Consider the following 18224-nt stretch of genomic DNA (forward strand, 5'->3'; position numbering starts at 1 on the left):
CACAATGGGTACAGGAGAGGAGGGGCTGAGGGACACGGCAGGGGAGAAAAACAGAGCCAGGGTGGGGGCCGGAGGAGGAAGAATGGGCCTAGAGTGGGAGGGCGGGGGTCAGAGCCTGACCTGGAAGGGAGGTAGCCTTCAGCAGGGGTGGGCTGGTGGGCTTAGTGCTGCCTGACCCTTAAGCCTGGAGAGGAAGCACTTCTAAGGGAGGAGGGAAGACAAGATGGGCCTATGGGCTCAGAGGAGGGGCTGCAACTTCTCACTCAGGGCATGTGGCTGGGGTCTAACACCGCACACAAGGGGGTGAAGGGAAGAGAGGCCAGGGAGAAGATCTAGTCTTCCTCCTGGAAGAAGCTGGTGCCTGGCCCTCTTCTCTGGGTCCTTAGAGAAGAGGGGACAGGCATGGGCATACTTGTACATGTATGTGGACACGCAAGTGGGAGTGGGCCCATGTGGGCATGCAGGCAGGGGAGGGCACGTGCATCTTGGTGACTGAGTCTGGAGGAGACAGACCCAGGTGGTCAGGCGGGCAGATAGTGGTATGGTCAGAATTCTTCCTGTCCTCCTCGGAGCTGGCACAGTCCAGACGCCAGCTCCCTGTGATATCACATCTGCCCAGACCCCTTCCTCTTTGGGAACCCTTCCCCTCCCCCCACACACTTCCTCTTTCCCATTACGCCCTCCCTGGGCCTAGAGGGAGTGGACAACCACTCATTGTCCTGTTTCCGCCCCAGGAGCCACTCCAGGCCAGCTCAGGCCCCCAGCACTCAGCACCCCCTCTGCCCGCCCTGTCTGTGCAGTGCGCCCCTCCCCCACAGGCTCAGCTGTGATTCTCTGTGCAGTTTGTGCTGTGCCTGGGTCTGGCTGTGATCTTCCCCTGTGCAGCCCACACCATGGCTATGTCTGGGCCTGGGATGCGGCTCACTGGTCATTAGAGCACTGAGTGGGGCAGCCAGCGGTGTTTCTAGAAGCATAAAAATACCCCCAACCTAAGGCCCCTCCACCCGACCCGCCCCAACACAAGCAACACTTCCGCAGCCCTGACAGGAAATGGGCTGGAGTCTCAGCCTCCCGCCATCTCGAGGCAACTTCTTGTTTCCCTGTTGCCCTGTGCCAGCACTGGGGTAGTGCCCCCTGGGCTCCACCCCCAAAACCTTCCCAGGGCTCTGTCCCGTCAGCTCGGAGGGGCCAGGATGGTGGACATGATCGCCAAAGTGACTAGGAGGCAGAGTCGAGCCTTGCGGGCACAGGTAGGGGACGCTGGGGTCAAGGGGTGCCCCGTGGACCTCTACCCCAAGCCCTGTTAGGAGTTGCGCGAGCTGGGGCTCAGAGCAGGGAGCCTCTTGGAAGTTGGGGCTCATACTTCCTTTTCTCTTTCCTTCTTAGAGGCCCTGCCCATCCAAGAGGTGGTCAGCTTGGGGCAAGAGTGGCAGGACTGCCACCTGCTTGTGGACAGGGGAGGGAACTGGAGACAAGGGGTGAACCACTGTAAGGAAGTGCCGGGGGCTGGGCAGCCTGGAGCTTGACAGCCAGGTCCCTCTTGGCTCCTCCTCTGGCCTGGGGTGGGAAGGCCACTTCTTGTCTCTAGGATGCGGCCCAAGAGCCTTTGGCTCTGTGGTCAGGCCCCTGTTTATGAGCTGCATCTGGGTCTTGCTGGACCTCCACGCACGGGAGCAAGGAGGAGGGTAGGAGCGGCAGGCGCTGCTGTAACTCCTTGAAGGCCAGAGGATGTGGAGGGCGTGACTGCATCTGGTTCCAGGAGCTGGTCAGAACCTAGCTGAGGCTCTGCCAGGAGAGGAGGCATCTCTAGCTCAGCACTGCGCGGGGTCTGCAGAGAGTTCTAGAGTTTGAAGGGGCCTGAAGGATGCTGCAGTTCAATGCCCACCACAGGGCTGTGGCTTCCCTAATAGGGAGTAGACTCTGCTCAGTCACCTCCAGCAAGGGTCCCCTGCTACCTCCAGAAGCATCCTGTGTCTCTGGCAGCCCCAGGCCTCAGAATGCTTCCTTCAGAGGAACGCTGCTCTGCCCCTGCAGCGTGATACCATGTCCTCTCTTCCTGGTGACAGCCCTGTCATGCTGGGGACCTAAACGTCTACCTCCCAAATCTCCTCTGTACCTGCTGGGGATGTTCCTTTGTGTGAAGACCCCATCAGCCTCACTGGCCTGGGACTCCTTGGGGACTCAGCCACAGCCAACAGCCTGCCAAGTAGAAACTCCTGCTCCAAAGAGCCTGCTCCTTATCGGCTCATCCACCCCTGGTGGGGCCTTTCAACCCCTGCCCCAGTGGGTTCAGCTAGGAGGATGGCAGGTGTGTCTGGTTCCTCTGCCTTCCTCTCCCCGCTGCTTCCATCCTGCCCTCCCCAGGAATCTCCTGGTTTCTGTGGCTCCAACCTTCCTCCTCAGAAAACTCAACTCACTCCAGGCTCTCCTGCCATGTCAGGCGTGTTTGTTGCTGAAACTTGGCATGGGTTAGACTTGTGTACTCAAGCAGTAAGTGTTTGTGGCAGACCTGCTGTGTGCTTCAGGGCATTGGCCCAGCTGCTGGGCGGCAAATGGAATCAGCTACATTATCCTTAGTCTTGCTCTCAAGAAAATCCTGCCTTTTGGGGCAGAGGAGGTGGGCAGATGGCTGGACAACTGGCTGCCCACCAAGGCAGAACGCCATTGGGCCCCACCAGAGCAGTGAGCAGAGTGCCAGCAGGTTTGGCCTCTCCCTGGAGAGGCTTGTCAGCTGAGCACCGTGAGACAGCAGGATTTGGGTAGGCAGAGAACCAGAGAAGGGAATTCCAGGCTGAGGGAACAGCTGGAGCAAAGTCATGGAGGTGGGAGGATGCCTTTTCTGTTGGGGGCCAGTGAGAGTCCTGTTGTGGTTGGACTACAGGATGCCACATCAGGGCTGTGGTGGGGGTAGAGAAAGGAGAAGTGGGGTGGAGGGTCCCCTCTCAGCCACACAGGAGCCTAGAGGAAGGGGAGAGGAGCGAAAAACTGATGGGCTGGGATCCGCAGCTCTCTCTGACCCCTGGGCACCTGGGGACCAGTACCCTGTAACATCCTCTTCTTTGACAGTGTTTTCCTTTCTTGCTTAGCAGTGATCAGCACTGACATGCTGTCCATTTACTCATCACCCCTGCCATTTACACACAGGTGCACTTAAGTGCCAGCTCTGCCGGGGAGCTTCACTGCTGTATTCCCCGTGCTTCGAACTGCCTGGCACAGAGCAGGCGAATCTTTGTTGGGTGAACGAATGTTCTTCTTTTCCTTATTCTTTTTTTTTTTTTTTTTTTTTTTGAGGCGGAGTCTCGCTCTGTCGCCCGGACTGGAGTGCAGTGGCCAGATCTCAGCTCACTGCAAGCTCCGCCTCCTGGGTTTCCGCCATTCTCCTGCCTCAGCCTCCCAAGTAGCTGGGACTACAGGCGCCCGCCACCTCGCCCGGCTAGTTTTTGTATTTTTAGTAGAGACGGGGTTTCACCGTATTAGCCAGGATGGTCTCGATCTCCTGACCTCGTGATCCGCCCGTCTCGGCCTCCCAAAGTGCTGGGATTACAGGCTTGAGCCACCGCGCCCGGCCCTTTTCCTTATTCTTTTTGTTGTTTTGGCTTGGTTTGCTTTGCTTTTTTAGCATCAATTTGGTGAAAAATGAATTTTTTTTTCTTTTTGGCGTCTGCCTAAGGCTCAGGGAGAGGCCACCTTGAACAGGTGCTTCCTCTTTCGAGGAGTTTACAGCTTAGTGACGGTGTCACAGTCAGCAGAGGAACTTCTGTGATTTTTTGAAAGTTTTGTAGTACAAAATTTTGAGGCTGCAGGAAAGTTCAAAGAAAACAAAACAAAAATAAACCCCTATAATCACAGTGCTCAGAGGGGACCTCTGTTAGCATTTTGGAAAGTTTCTGAAAAAAAAAATTGAAATGTGGAAATCCGCTTTCCCCTGAAGTTTTGTGTATGCTTAGAAAATAGTAATCGGCCGGGTGTGGTGGCTCATGCCTGTAATCCCAGCACTTTGGGAGGCCGAGGTGGGTGGATCACCTGAGGTCAAGAGTTCAAGACCAGCCTGGCCAACAGGGCAAAACCCCATCTCTACTAAAAATACAAAAATTAGCCAGGTGTGGCGGCGCATGCCTGTAATCCCAGCTACTTGGGAGGCTGAGGCACGAGAATCGCTTGAATGTGGGAAGCGGAGGTTGCAGTGAGCCGAGATCACACCACTCCACTCCAGTCTGGACGACAGAGAGAGACTTTGTCTCAAAAAAAAAAAAAGAAAATAGTAGTAATACCATGCTGCTGCCTGGGGTTCGAGAATGTAGTCGCCTGTCCCTCTGTGGAGCTGAGGGTGCTGGGCTGAATGTCGGGGCATGGCGATGGCGGGAATCTTGGGAAAAGGCTGGAACCTGGCACCTGAGCTGAGTCCTGACGAAGGAATTGGAGTCAGCCAGGCATAAAAAGGGGTGGAGATGGGCCTGGGCAGGCTGCAAATGAGCCTAGGCCTGGAGGAAACACAGCAGGGAAGGTGGGGACCTCTAGCAACTGGTGCTACTGGAGCTTAAAGTTCAAGGCAAGGGGCAAGGAGTGGCAGGAAATAATAGTGGAAGCACAGGCCGGTGAGGGGACTGTCTCTTGTGCCTGGTTAAGGGCTTAGACTTTGCCCTGCAGCCCGCGGGGAGCTCTGAGGTGTGAGTCAGGAGAGCCTCTGTTCTGGGAGGCTTAAACATGGCTAGGTTTATGTTCTATGTGATTGAACTCCCAGCTGCCCTCACTCTCCTTTGGGGTGTTGGAATATGATTCACCTCTCTTTGCCCCTCCATTCTCCAGCCCATCTGGCTGTCCTCTCTCCCTCTCTTGTCTGGAATTGGTTCTGACACCTGCAAACTTCACCTTGAAAAGTTCAGTCCCCAAATCCAGACACGGTACTGAGTCCAGTCCCAGAGCTTTCTGGGCTGGGAGGGAGGTGGGGTGGGAACTCTTAATGGGGCTTTAAGAAAACAGCTTGAACCCGGGAGGCGGCTGTTATAGTGGGCCAAGATTGCACCACCACACTCCAGCCTGGGCGACAGAGCAAGACCCCATCTCAAAAAAACAAAAAAAAGAATGCAGCAGGGCCCTGAATGGGCACCACAAACAGGGGCATGCCCCAGGCCACTTCTCAGTTCCTGCCCAACCTCTGACTTGCCTCTGTGAGCACACAGTTGTGAGAATTGGGTTATCAATGTTTTATTATTATTGATAAATAAAATTAATGTAATTGACCCAGCCATCTGGGGCACTGAATACTTCACAAAGCACTTTCAAGAGCATTTCCTCATTCACTCTTCACTACAATTTCCGGAGTGGGCAGAGCAGACATTTTACACCCAGGAAACTGAGGCAGAGAGGTAGTGTGACTTTTCAAAGGTCGCCCAAGGGGCTAAAGCTCAGGGAGAGGCCACTTCAAACAGGCGCCTCCCCTTTCAAGGAGTTTACATATTAGTGATGTTGTCACAGTCAACAGAAGAACTGTGATTTTTAAAAAGCTTCGTTGTACAAAATTTTGAGGCTGCAGAAAAGTTTAAAGAAAATAAAACAAAAACAAACCCCTATAATCGCACTGCCCAGAGGGGACCTCTGTTAGCATTTTGGAAGGTTTCTGAAAACACAAAATTCCTCCTTTTTCCTCCCACAGGTGGACGACCCCCCGGAGCCCGTGTACGCGAACATAGAGAGGCAGCCCCGGGCCACTTCGCCAAGCGCCACTGTGGTCCCCCTCCCCAGCCCAGTGTGGGAGACGCACACGGACGCGGGCACCGGGCGCCCCTACTACTACAATCCAGACACGGGAGTTACCACCTGGGAGTCGCCCTTTGAGGCTGCCGAGGGTGCCGCCAGCCCAGCCACCTCCCCTGCCTCGGTGGACAGCCACGTGAGCCTCGAGACCGAGTGGGGCCAGTACTGGGATGAGGAGAGCCGCAGAGTGTTCTTCTACAACCCGCTGACGGGCGAGACGGCCTGGGAGGACGAGGCCGAGAACGAGCCCGAGGAGGAGTTCGAGATGCAGCCGGGCCTGAGCCCTGGCAGCCCCGGGGACCCGCGGGTGAGAGGCAGGGCCAGAGTGGGCGGGTCTACCTCTGAGCTCCTCTGATCCTGCCTCCTGCTCCCAGAGGCCCAGGGACACACGGGTGAGGGGTGGTGATGGGTGGGCAGGGCTACCTCTGAGAGCCTTTGACTCCTTCTCCTGCTCCCACAGACCCAGGGACCCCTCGGTGAAGGGCGTGGCTGGAGTGGGCGGGGCTACCTCTAAGCACTTCTGACCCCGCCTCCTGTTTTATAGACGCTGGGATCACAGGGTTGGGGCAGGGCTGGAGTGGGCGGGGCTACCTCTGAGTGCCTCTGACGCCTTCTGCTCCCACAGCCCCAGGGACCAGAGGGTGAGGGGCGGGGCCAGGGTGGGCGGAGCTACCTCTGAGTATCTCTGACTCTACCTCCTGCTCCCACAGCTCCAGGGACCAGAGGGCAAAGGGGTGGGCCTGGTCCAAAACGGCAGGGCTAGCGGGCAGTACTGGCCATCAGAGCCTCTGACTCTACCTTCTGTTCCCCGCAGCCCCCCACCCCTGAGACGGACTACCCCGAGTCACTGACCAGTTACCCCGAGGAGGACTATTCTCCCGTGGGCTCCTTCGGTGAGCCCGGCCCCACCTCTCCCTTGACCACACCCCCCGGCTGGTCTTGTCATGTCAGCCAGGACAAGCAGATGCTCTACACCAACCACTTCACCCAGGAGCAGGTAGGCGAAGCGGGCAGATGGACCCGGCCAGCCTCGGAGTCCTCCCCACAGCCTTCCTCACTAATAGGTCGCCTGAGTGCTCTAAATTGTAGCTCCCACACAGAGCCTAAACCCGTCAAACGCATCACCTGCACCTGCCCCTCCAGACTCCCTGGTGCTGTCTTGGAACCTGGTTGGAGGGCACCTTTTCCTCCCTTCTCATGAGCGGGGCGGGAGGCCCTGACCGTTCCTCTCTCCACAGTGGGTGAGGCTGGAGGACCCTCACGGGAAGCCATACTTCTACAATCCAGAGGACTCCTCCGTTCGATGGGAGCTGCCCCAGGTAACAACCTGGGGAAAGGGGGGTGCTGGGGAGAGAGGAAGAGATCACATACGACTGTGTCTTTCTCCCCAGGTCCCTGTCCCTGCCCCTCGAAGCATCCATAAATCCAACCAGGATGATGACACCCCAGCCCAGGCCAGCCCTCCAGAGGAGAAGGTAGGGAAGGAGCCATTGAGGTCCTGGCAGGACCACCACAGTAGCATTGGGGGGCTTCTGGAGGTCTGGGAGGAGGGACTGGGCGGGACATATCTGTCTTCCCCATAGGTCCCTGCAGAGCTGCATGAGGTTGGGAGCTGGGAGGAAGTGTGTCCTGCCACAGCTGCTGTGAGGGTAGGCATCACCCCCTACCCCCAACCAGGTGGTGGGGCTGGCGAGGAGGGTTCAGTGGGGCCATGGGCTCAGACCATAGAGAGTGACAGCTGAGCAGGTGACCAGCCTCTACTCCCCATAGCTCACCCCTTAACTACCCACTCTTGCACCTTCTCTCTCTTTTCTCTCTTAGACCAAGACGTTGGACAAGGCAGGGGTGCTCCATCGCACCAAGACGGCAGAAAAGGGAAAGCGGCTCCGGTGAGAGCCCATCTACACCCAGGCCGGGGCAGGGTGGGCCTTGGTGATGATGTTCACTGAGCACTTCCTATACGCCAGGCTCTTGTTAATCCTCACAACAACTTTGTGAGTGGTCCTCTGTGGACGTGAGACACTGAGAGATAAAGTGACTTGCTCAAGGTCCTTTGGCTGCTAGGTGTTAGAGTCGGGATTCTAAACCTCATAGTGGGGTGCCCTAGCCTGTGTTCCTAAGCTCTGACTTGTTCCTGGGGTAGGAGGGGCCCTCAACCCAGGACCAAATCTAAGTTCTGCCACCCCTACTTCCCCACCCCCACCTAGGAAGAAGCACTGGAGTGCCTCCTGGACTGTGCTGGAGGGTGGTGTCCTGACATTCTTCAAGGACTCAAAGACCTCAGCTGCAGGCGGCCTGGTAAGGCCAGGCCCTCAGGGCAGGGACCACCCCATCTGCTTTTATTTATTTATTTATTTATTTATTTATTTATTTTTGAGACAGAGTCTCGCTATGTCGCCCAGGCTGGAGTGCAGTGGTGTAATCTCGACTCACTGCAACTTCTGCCTCCAGAGTTCTCCTGCCTCAGCCTCTTGAGTAGCTAGGACTACAGGCATGTGCCACCATGCCTGGCTAATTTTTGTGTTTTTAGTAGAGATGGGGTTTCACTATGTTAGCCAGTCTGGTCTTGGTCTCTTGACCTCAGGTGATCCGCCCACCTCGGCATCCCAAAGTGCTGGGATTACAGACGTGAGCCACTGTGCCCAGCCCCCATCTGCTCTATCTAATCTGGCTTGGAGATGACGATGTCTGAGAGAGTGGTCCATGAGTGTCAGAGGAGCTGGGCCTTGGCAGGAAGGGGGTGATGCTGGCAGCTTCACTCCAAGACAAGTAGTTTTAGCCCGCTGAAGATGGGGAACAGATGGTGGCCAGCTCCAGCCTGGAGGGCAGGGAGGCTGGGGGCAGGCATACCTGCTTGCAGGGATGCAGATTGCGCTCCTTTCCTGTCCTCCCCTGGATGGGTGGACAGCAGTGGACAGGCCAGCCAGCAGGCTCTGTGGTTAAGAAGCATCAGGGTCTGGGTTCAGGAACCCTTGGGGCTCTTTTCCCCAGAGTTGTTTCCTGGCCATGCCATAGACCCCATCCTATTCCTAGGGTCAGAGTGCCACAGCAGACACATCTGAGCTGAGGGCTCCCTGTCACCTTCCTCCCTCTCCCACAGAGGCAGCCTTCCAAGTTTTCCACCCCCGAGTACACAGTGGAGCTGAGGGGGGCCACTCTCTCCTGGGCCCCCAAAGACAAATCCAGTAGGAAGAATGTGCTGGAGGTAAGTAGCTGGGGTGGGGAGAAGGAGGGAAGGAGCTTAGTGATGCCTGTCAGCCCTCTGACAACTGTTGACCTGGAAATGACCTGGGGGTTTTTGACCCTTAATTCCCTATGAGCCAACATTGAGTGCAGCTTTTGGCTGTATTAATAGAGGTAGGAATCCAGAGCCAGAGAGGTGATATTGGTGCAGTTGTTGGCAGTGCTCTGGGATCCTTACTGTAGGCAAGCCCCAAGAAGGAGGACCTGGGAGGAATTGGGGCTACCAATTCTCGGGGCTCAAGGCCAATGCTGCCCCCCAACCCCAGGGGACCTGTCCTGTGTTTCTAACATCACAGATTCTGCAGTTCCCTCTCCAGGAGTTGAGTTAATAATAATCCTTGCCCTGGAGGGTGGTGAGGAGTAGGACCTCTGGGAGAGGCAATTCTCCTGCCTAGAATGGCAGCCCTCATCCCAGCCTGAGAGAGACAGGAGGCTCCGTGTCCTTGGCTGCTTACTGTGACAGGCCTGGTTGGAAGACCTCTTTCTCCCCAGGTCCCCTTCCCTGCCCCATTTCTGACTGGACTGCATCCCCAGTAAGTAAACCAGGGCAGTGGAGAAGACTACCATGCTACCCCCTCAGGAAGGGAGAGAAGACCCAGGAAGGGTACTCCCAGTGCCACACCCTTCACTGTCCACATGTTGTCTTGTTTGTAAACTACTCTTACCCTGACCTCAGTCCCTAGAAGGTTTGAGGCAGTTCACAACAGAAACACATGTGGTGAACTGGCAAATTTACTGAAAAGCCAGGACCACAGAAAACAAGTAAGAGATGGGACTCAAGATGGAGAGGAATTAGGGGGAGATGATGTACTAAGGTGGTGGTTACTGAAGAATATTTAGCTCTGACTTTGCTGCTAGGTGAGGTGAAAAGAGAAGGGCTATCAGGTGCATGTCTCTTTGTTGTTGAAAAAATAATAAAACCCACCTAGATGTTGAGGGAATCAAAGGTTTTTCCTAAGCCTTCACTCTTAAATTTCTTGTGTGTAGCTCCATGAACATGGGATCTAGAAGCATGCGGCAGGTACCCTGCAAAACAGCTCCAGGGAGGTTTAATTCAAGATCTGGGGCTGCTTCAGGTAGCATCATTATGATAAGGCCAAGAGTGTGACCTCATGTCTGAGCTCAGAAAAAGCAATTCTGCAAGGAACCTGAGTGCGTCGTTTCATGATTATTCACCAAGCTCCATTCAGTTCTAGAGCCAGGATATCTACAAAGCAAAGTTGGAAAACTGGTTTCATCTCATGAGCTACTCTGATGAGTAGGTCTGGAGTCTTGTGGGGTTTTGTTTTTGTTTTTATTTTTTGTTTTTGTTTTTAGAGACGAGGTCTTGCTCTGTTGCCCAGCCTGAAGTGCAGTGGCACGATCATAGCTCACTAAAGCCACAAGCCCCTGGGCTCAAGTGATCCTCCCACCCAAGGCTTCCAAGTAACTAGGACTACAGGTGCATTCCATCACATCTGGCTAATTTTAGTCTTTATAGAGATGGGGTCTCACTATGTGGCCAGGCAGGTCTCAAACTTATGGCCTCAAAGTGATCCTCCAGCCTCAGCCTCCCAAAGGGTTGAGATTACAGGTGTGAGCCGTGGTGCCCAGCCTGGAGCCTTCCTTTTTTTTTTTTTTTTTTGAGATAGGGTCTTGCTCTGTCACCCAGGCTGGAGTGCAGTGGCACCATCTCGGCTCACTGCAAGCTCCGCCTCCCGAGCTCATGCCATTCTCCTGCCTCAGCTTCCCAAGTATCTGGGACTACAGGCGCCCACCACCATGCCCAGCTAATTTTTTATATTTTTAGTAGAGATGGGGTTTCACCGTGTTAGCCAGGATGGTCTCGATCTCCTGACCTCGTAATCCACCCGCCTCAGCTTACCAAAGTGCTGGGATTACAGGCATGAACCACTGCACCCAGCCGCCTGGAACCTTCTTGAGAAGAATTCTGAAGCCTTCTCTGGGCTTGGCAGGGTAGAGTTCTGTGATCAACTAACAATATCTGCCATGGTGTTCAATTGAGGAGTGACATCACCATTATTATTATTATTATTATTATTATTATTATTATTATTATTTGAGACAGAGTCTCACTCTGTTGCCCAGGCTGGAGTGCAGTGGCGCAATCTTGGCTCACTGCAACCTCTGCCTCTTGGGTTCAGGTGATTCTCCTGCCTCAGCCTCCCGAGTAGCTGGGACTACAGGCACCTGCCACCACACCCATCTAATTTTTTTGTATTTAGTAAAGACAGGGTTTCACCATGTTGGCCAGGATGGTCTCAAACTACTGGCCTCAGGTAATCTACCCACCTTGGCTTCCCAAAGTGTTGGGATTACAGCCATGAGCCACCATGCCCGGTCTGAGACATCACCTTTGCTAGGCATGTTTCTCCCCTTACTTTGAGGGCTAGGGATATCCTTCAAACAGTTCTCGATGAAGGTCTTCACTGATGGGCTTTTGATGAAAGTTAAAGAATAGGGCTTTCTGAGTTGTCTTTGCTGGCAAGGACTGGAAGGCAGGTGCTGCTCAGGCCAGTGGGAAGGTGGGCAGGCCTGAGTGGAAATCACGAGCCCCTGCCTCCTGGTTGACTGCTGGCCATCCTCCCTCCGTGCAGGGTGGCCTGTAGGCAGCTCCAGGGTTTTCCTCAAGAGACAGCCCCAAATTTTATATCATTCAGGATGGATAGCTTTGTTGGACCTAGGAAATTTTCAGAGCAGGTCTTCCTAGTCACCCCAAAGTCAGAGAAAACTTCAGCAACAGTCCCCTGAAAGCTGCTAGCATTTGCCTGTGCAGTCAGCAGGATAAATATTTTGTTAATTTGTTTGTTCTTAGAGATAGGGTCTTACTGTGTTGCCCAGGCTGGAGTGCAGTGGCCTGATCGTAGCTCACTGCAGCTTCCAACTCCTGGGCTCAAGTGATGCTGCCGCTTCAGCCTCTTGAGTAGCTGGAAGTATAGGTGCACACCAGCAAGCCTGGCTAATTTTTAAATTTTTTTCTAGACATAGAGTCTCACTATATCGCCTAGGCTTGAACTCCTGGTCTCAGGGACTCCTCCCACCTTGCCCTTCCAAAGCACTAGGATTATGGGCATGGCTAGGGGTGAATATTTTGTGAAATACATTGCTATGTAATGATACAGCTTTGCCTTCTATATGAAACTTGCAAATGTGAACTGATTATGTTTTGAGAGAGCTGCCAAAAATCATGGCTATTGTTTTAGAAGTGTTGTCAAGCCATTCTCTGAGGTAATCTTGAGCAGGGCTCTTGTCTGCTTTGATTAGAGTGAGGCTGTGTTATCTGCCTCTTGAAGGTTTTCTATCCTTTGCAGGGGAGGGCTAGGGGATGCGATATGCCATTTTCTTTTCTTTTCTTTCTTTTTTTTGAGACAGAGTCTTGTTCTGTCGCCCTGGCTGGAGTGCAGTGGCGCAATCTCGGCTCACTGCAACCTCTGCCTCCCAGGTTCAAGCGATTCTCCTGCCTCAGCCTCCTGAGTAGCTGGGACTACAGGCGCCCGCCACCAGGCCCAGCTAATTTTTTGTATTTTTGGTAGAGGCAGGGTTTCACCGTGTTAGCCAGGATGGTCTCGATCTCCTGACCTCATGATCCGCCCGCCTCAGCCTCCCAAAGTACTGGGATTACAGGCATGAGCCACCGTGCCCAGCCTCTTTTTATTTTAAAAAGCAGTTTAAAGAGTCTTCAAGTATAAGTTTTAAAGGACAGCCAAAGACAGTCCACTCTAATTCTAGAAGTTGTGTCCTGGGGTCAGACAGTTTCTCTTGTCTCTGACTCTCACTGAATCGAAAGGGCAGGGTTGGTGTGAGCTGTTGCAGCTAAACATTCACATTAACCTGGAACACTGGGTCCTCAGAGCCAGAGGCTGATGAGGGATCCATCTAAGCTGCCATCCAACTCAGAGAGGGCTTTGAGCATCAGTCCTGCGGTGGCAAGTTTCCATCTGGTGTTTTGTTTAATTTATTCTTCATGATGAAGTGGGCTAACAGAAGATGTGCTGCCCACGCTGAAGTGTGGGAAGTGGTGGGAACTCCTGGCTGCAGAAGGTGGGACAACGTTTCTGAGTCCTCAGTGTGTGTATGGGGAGGGGCAAGGGGAGACCTTGCTTTCTCTGGGATCAGCCATGATCTGCTTTCAAATCCTCGCTCCCTATTTTCACTGTTGCTTCTAATAGACAGGGGTCTCAACATAGGAAGTTTCTGGGGTTTTTTTGTTTGTTTGTTTGTTTGTTTGTTTTTGAGATGGAGTCTTGCTCTGTCGCCCGGGCTGAAGTGCAGTGGCATGATCTCAGCTCACTGCAACCTCTGCCTCCCAGGTTCAAGCAATTCTTCTGCCTCAGCCTCCCAAGTAGCTGGAATTACAGGAGCCCACCATCATGCCCGGCTAATTTTTGTATTTTTAGTAAAGATGGGGTTTCACCATGTTGGCCAGGCTGGTTTTGAACTCCAGACCTCAGGTGATCAGCCTGCCTCGGCCTCCCAAAGTGCTGGGATTACAGGTGTGAGCCACCGTGCCTGGCCTCACATAGGAATTTTCTTTCACCTAGTTTGCAGGCCAGTGCTCTGCATGAGGCCTGCCACGTTCTGTGGTTTGCAGGGAGGCAGGATGGGGGGAGGGAAAGTGTACCAGACAATTGAGCCATGCAGCTCTGTGCTCATCACTCACTAGCTGTGTGCCCATGAAGAAGCAGCTAAAACTTGCTGAGCCTCAGTTTGCTCATCTGTAACACAGAGATTCTGTCACCCACTGCTTTAAGCGAGGCAGAAGATCCAACACTTGGCCTGGGGTGAGGCCCTTGCTCCATTAAGCTCTGAGTGCCTACCCCCAGGGCAGACCCAGGGTACCAGAGATGACCCAGTGACTTGTGTCCCTCCAGCTGCGGAGCCGAGATGGCTCGGAGTACCTGATTCAGCATGACTCGGAGGCTATCATCAGCACCTGGCATAAGGCCATTGCTCAGGGCATCCAGGAGCTGGTAAGCAGAGCCCAGAGCCTCTAGGGGTGGTGGGGAGGTGGTGGCCATTATGAGTGGGGGCCCCTGCTCAGGCTCAGGGAGCTCTAAGGTACCAGTGGGTAATGTAAATGCAGTCCCCCACTAATGGCTGGGATGGCAGGGTAGGCTCTGAAGAAACTGCCTTCTGTAAGTCTGTGAATCCAGCCCTGGGGCTGGCGCTGCAGGAAGACTCTCCAGGTGATGGTAGGGGCACATTCTAAAGGAATTTCCCACTTCACCGGAAGCAGAAGGCCAAATACATACTCTGCAAGCCAACCAACGGCAGGCTGAAACTAGCAGATAAAATGTTAAAGGATTGATTTTAATAGTCGACCATTTTTTTAAGGCTCAAAATACCAATTGCATAAGTAGAGCTAGGACAGGGGCTTTCTGACAACTACTGACCTGGAAATGACCTAGGGCTTTCTGACCCTTAATTCCCTATGAGCCAACATTGAGTGCAGCTTTTGGCTGTATTAATAGAGGTAGGAATCCAGAGCCAGAGAGGTGATATTGGTACAGTTGTTGGCAGAGCTCCAGCCACAGCTGGAGGTGTAGGCTCAGAACTGGGAGCCACGTATTGAGGAATGCTGACCTAGTTAGAGAAACTGAGGAAAACAGAGGAAGAAGGCTCCAGGTGGGTAGGGGTTGCCAGGATAGGAAGGGGTGTGGGAGAACAGGATGACTGTCTCTGCACCTTAAGGGCTCCACGCAGCCAAGGGAGGTGAATGTTCTCAGGCTCACTGGTGGAGATAAGGAGAGTTAACCTGGTTAAGGGAAGAGAGGACTCTTCGCTGAGGGTCTCCAGGCCATGACTGTTGGGAGTGCATTTCGGGTCCCTTGCCCCATCCTGGAAGGACCCGCAGCTGGCTCAAGGCCCCACCTTTCTGAGGCTATGGGAATCCAGTCCGCAGAGCTGCCCCCAGAGGAGGAGAGCGAGAGCAGCAGAGTGGACTTCGGGGCGAGTGAGCGCCTGGGAAGCTGGCAGGAGAAAGAGGAGGACGCGCGGCCGAATGCAGGTGTGCGCAAGGCAGGATGGGCTGGGGGCTCCCAGGAGACCTCTCCTGGGGAATGATGATTGCTGGGGCCTGCCTGGCCTGCCCCGGCGCTGCTTCCTGACTCAGTCCTGCCTTCCCCCGCGGCAGCCGCGCCCGCCCTGGGCCCCGGGGGCCTGGAGAGCGACTTGAGCAAGGTCCGGTACAAGCTCCGCAAGTTCCTCCAGAGGCGGCCCACACTGCAGTCGCTGCGGGAGAAGGGCTACATCAAAGGTACCCGAGGCCTGCAGGGGGCAGGGACCCGGGGACCGGGACGGGGCGCAAGCTGGACGGGAACTGACGAGCCTCTCCCCTAGACCAGGTGTTCGGCTGCGCGCTGGCCGCGCTGTGTGAGCGCGAGAGGAGCCGGGTGCCACGCTTTGTGCAGCAGTGCATCCGCGCCGTCGAGGCCCGCGGTACGTGCGCTGTGGGGGCGAGGGAGGCAGGCATTGGGGTGCCCGCCGGTCTCCTGCCAGGACTGCAGGCTGAAGACCCCTGGATGGAAGCAGGGTCCAGGGGGGAAAGTACGGGAGGCGCCGGAGGAATCATAGCAGGGACCCGTAGCCCCACCCTACCTCCACCCCCGAACCTGGGATCAGCTCCTCTCTCTGCCCCAGGGCTGGACATCGACGGGCTGTACCGCATCAGTGGAAACCTGGCCACCATCCAGAAGCTGCGCTATAAGGTGGACCATGGTGAGGCCTGTCCCCACCCCCTGTCCCAGAGCCTGAAGGCGCGAGGGGTACTGACCTCCCTTCCATCCTCCTCCCTTCCTCTGGCACAGATGAGCGCCTTGACCTGGACGACGGGCGCTGGGAGGACGTCCACGTTATCACCGGCGCCCTGAAGCTCTTCTTTCGGGAGCTGCCCGAGCCCCTCTTCCCCTTCTCGCACTTCCGCCAGTTCATTGCAGCCATCAGTGAGCACCTGGGGCGGGTGGGGCGGATGGGGTAAGGGGCGTGGCGGGCCACCCCTTTAGCAGGCTCCCCTCGCCCAGCCGACACCCCCTACCTCCAGTTCCGACTCCCTCCCTCTAAACCTTCCTTCACCCAGAGTTGCAGGACCAGGACCAGCGCAGCCGCTGTGTACGCGACCTGGTGCGCTCGCTGCCCGCTCCCAACCATGACACTGTGCGGATGCTCTTCCAGCACCTCTGCCGGTGAGCCAGAAGTGCCGCGCGGGAAGGGGGAGGCAGGTCCCGGCTGGAGCCCCCCGCGCCTCCCCGCAGTTCGGAGCCCTGATCCCACCCACCCCTGCCGCAGGGTGATCGAGCACGGCGAGCAGAACCGCATGTCGGTGCAGAGCGTGGCCATTGTGTTCGGGCCCACGCTGCTGCGGCCCGAAGTGGAAGAGACCAGCATGCCCATGACCATGGTGTTCCAGAACCAGGTGGTGGAGCTCATCCTGCAGCAGTGTGCGGACATCTTCCCGCCGCACTGACTGCGGGCCTGCGACTGGGGCGGCGGCCGAGGGCCCGCCACACAAGCTGGGCGGCGGAGGCCACGCGGCCCGGCCTTCTCTCTGGGACCTTCCGCCAGCGCACAGCCGCAGGCAGGTGTGACTTCTGCACCCTCGGTTTTGAGGGTACGGTGACCCCTAGTGGGCAGTTTGCAAAATGTGATTCCTTCCCCCAACTCCTCATCACCCCTGCCACCCCTCTCCCCTCCCCCCTCCCCCCCACCCGTCACGTCCTATTTGGGGGTTAATTAGGTTTTTTTCTCTATTGCATCGCTCCTACTGTGCGTGCGCGATAGTGTGTGTGGAGGTGACAGTTGGAATTTCTGGAATGGTGGATGCTGGGGGAAGGAGTTTGGTGGGGGGCTTCCTGGCTGCTTCTGGCCCTCACCTCGTGGAGGCCTTCACAGAGACCCTGTGGACCCTGTGCCGGCACGGTTCAGTCATGAAGCAGCTGTAACCACTTCTCTACTGTGGAAATAGGACTGACCCAGTGTGGGCGGCTGAAGCTGTCCTCCTCAGGCCTCAGGGATGACCTCCTGCCTGAGCCTCTCGTAGACTGGCTGTGCGCCAGTTTCATCTGCTTTTCTGTTGGGGATACCGGGCCTCTGCTGTCCCCGACCCACTGGTATTCTGTGCTAGGCTTCTTCCTATTCACCAAGTGCGCACCTTGCATCTGCCACTCATGGCATGCACCAGTTCCACACACAATCCCATTTTACAGACGAGGATGCTGAGGCCTGCAGCCGCAATGTGACTTGCTCAAGGTCCAGTGAGTGACGTCACTCCCCAGAAAAGGCTCCTCCCACAGCAGAGCACCGCCTGCGTAGGGGGAAATCAGTCCTTTCAGCTACCACCCTCCAACCTTTGGGCCTATGTGAAAGGAAAGGAACTAAACTGGGTGTTTTCTGTCTGGACCTGGGGAGGCCCCTGAAGGCAAAGAGGGAAACTGCCCCAGCTGTTCTGTCCTAGAGGAGGGGGACATAGCCCTAGCAGGAGCTCCCAGCCCCTTTTGGCAGTCTGACACACAAGTATGCCCATCTGGGGCCCGCTTTGCCATGAAGAGCTGGGCAGGCCTGCAGGGTGTGGGGAAGGAGGACACAACCTCAAGAAAGGAAGCATGAATCCCAGGGAACAGCGGGTCCCTTCCCTCCTCAGACACAAGCCACCTCAGCTTGTGGCTCTTGGCCCCCAGCCCCTCCCACCCACCTGTTCATTTATTCAACAGACAATGACAGCTCATATTTATTGGACATTAGCACCATGCCAAGCATTTAGCTTGGATTATCCCATTTGTTTCTCACAGCCGGTATTTATTGTCCACTCTTCTGTGCCAAGTGCTGTGCTCTGGACAGGGGCACTGCACGGGCTGCCTGCCCTGGTGGAGCTTGTGGTCTGACGGGTGAGGCTGACCCAAGCCCACCTCACTGCCAGCAGGGCCAGGGCAAGAGTACACATGGGGGCCTCATACCATATGTCTAAATATTTAAAAGATATCAATCAAGCTAACAACTGTTAAATAAAATATGTTCTATTCTCCTACTTTGACAAATGTGTCTTGATAATGACCTGGAAGGCCAGGTTCTAATTTAAACGTCTTTGACTTTTCCAAGTTCCATGCCCAAATGTGGTTGTAGGAGAAGGCCAGGCTCTGGGCTCAGCCTTCCCTCTCATCTTCCCACCTATAGAGCCCTCCTCCCCCAAGCAGAGGCTCCCGGGCTCATACGTGGACATTGTAGTCTGTGTGTGC

General features: G+C 55.4%; 1 protein-coding gene across 7 annotated transcripts in view; it reads left to right on the forward strand.

The window, feature by feature from the left end:
• Nucleotides 1-18022, forward strand: part of ARHGAP27 (Rho GTPase activating protein 27) — a 36733-nt gene extending 18711 nt beyond the window's left edge. The window contains exons 1-18 of one of the 7 annotated variants that reach the window (XM_033182659.1): nt 1096-1250; nt 2067-2308; nt 5654-6061; nt 6569-6751; nt 6993-7073; nt 7146-7229; nt 7338-7403; nt 7576-7643; nt 7962-8052; nt 8855-8959; nt 13869-13967; nt 14893-15004; nt 15131-15253; nt 15337-15435; nt 15637-15714; nt 15804-15938; nt 16073-16178; nt 16282-18022. In XM_033182659.1, the coding sequence (XP_033038550.1) occupies nt 2126-2308; nt 5654-6061; nt 6569-6751; nt 6993-7073; nt 7146-7229; nt 7338-7403; nt 7576-7643; nt 7962-8052; nt 8855-8959; nt 13869-13967; nt 14893-15004; nt 15131-15253; nt 15337-15435; nt 15637-15714; nt 15804-15938; nt 16073-16178; nt 16282-16459 (2199 nt within the window). In that variant the 5' untranslated portion in view covers nt 1096-1250; nt 2067-2125 and the 3' untranslated portion in view covers nt 16460-18022. Of the gene's footprint in view, nt 1-1048; nt 1251-2066; nt 2309-5653; nt 6062-6568; nt 6752-6992; nt 7074-7145; nt 7230-7337; nt 7404-7575; nt 7644-7961; nt 8053-8854; nt 8960-13868; nt 13968-14892; nt 15005-15130; nt 15254-15336; nt 15715-15803; nt 15939-16072; nt 16179-16281 lie in introns of those variants that run through there. The other 6 variants (XM_033182653.1, XM_033182660.1, XM_033182656.1 and 3 more) reach the window with 6 other exon arrangements.
• Nucleotides 18023-18224: the final 202 nt, after the last annotated feature.

Source organism: Trachypithecus francoisi, unplaced genomic scaffold (assembly GCF_009764315.1).
Source record: "Trachypithecus francoisi isolate TF-2019V2 unplaced genomic scaffold, Tfra_2.0 Lachesis_group20, whole genome shotgun sequence".
Taxonomy (NCBI): domain Eukaryota; kingdom Metazoa; phylum Chordata; class Mammalia; order Primates; family Cercopithecidae; genus Trachypithecus; species Trachypithecus francoisi.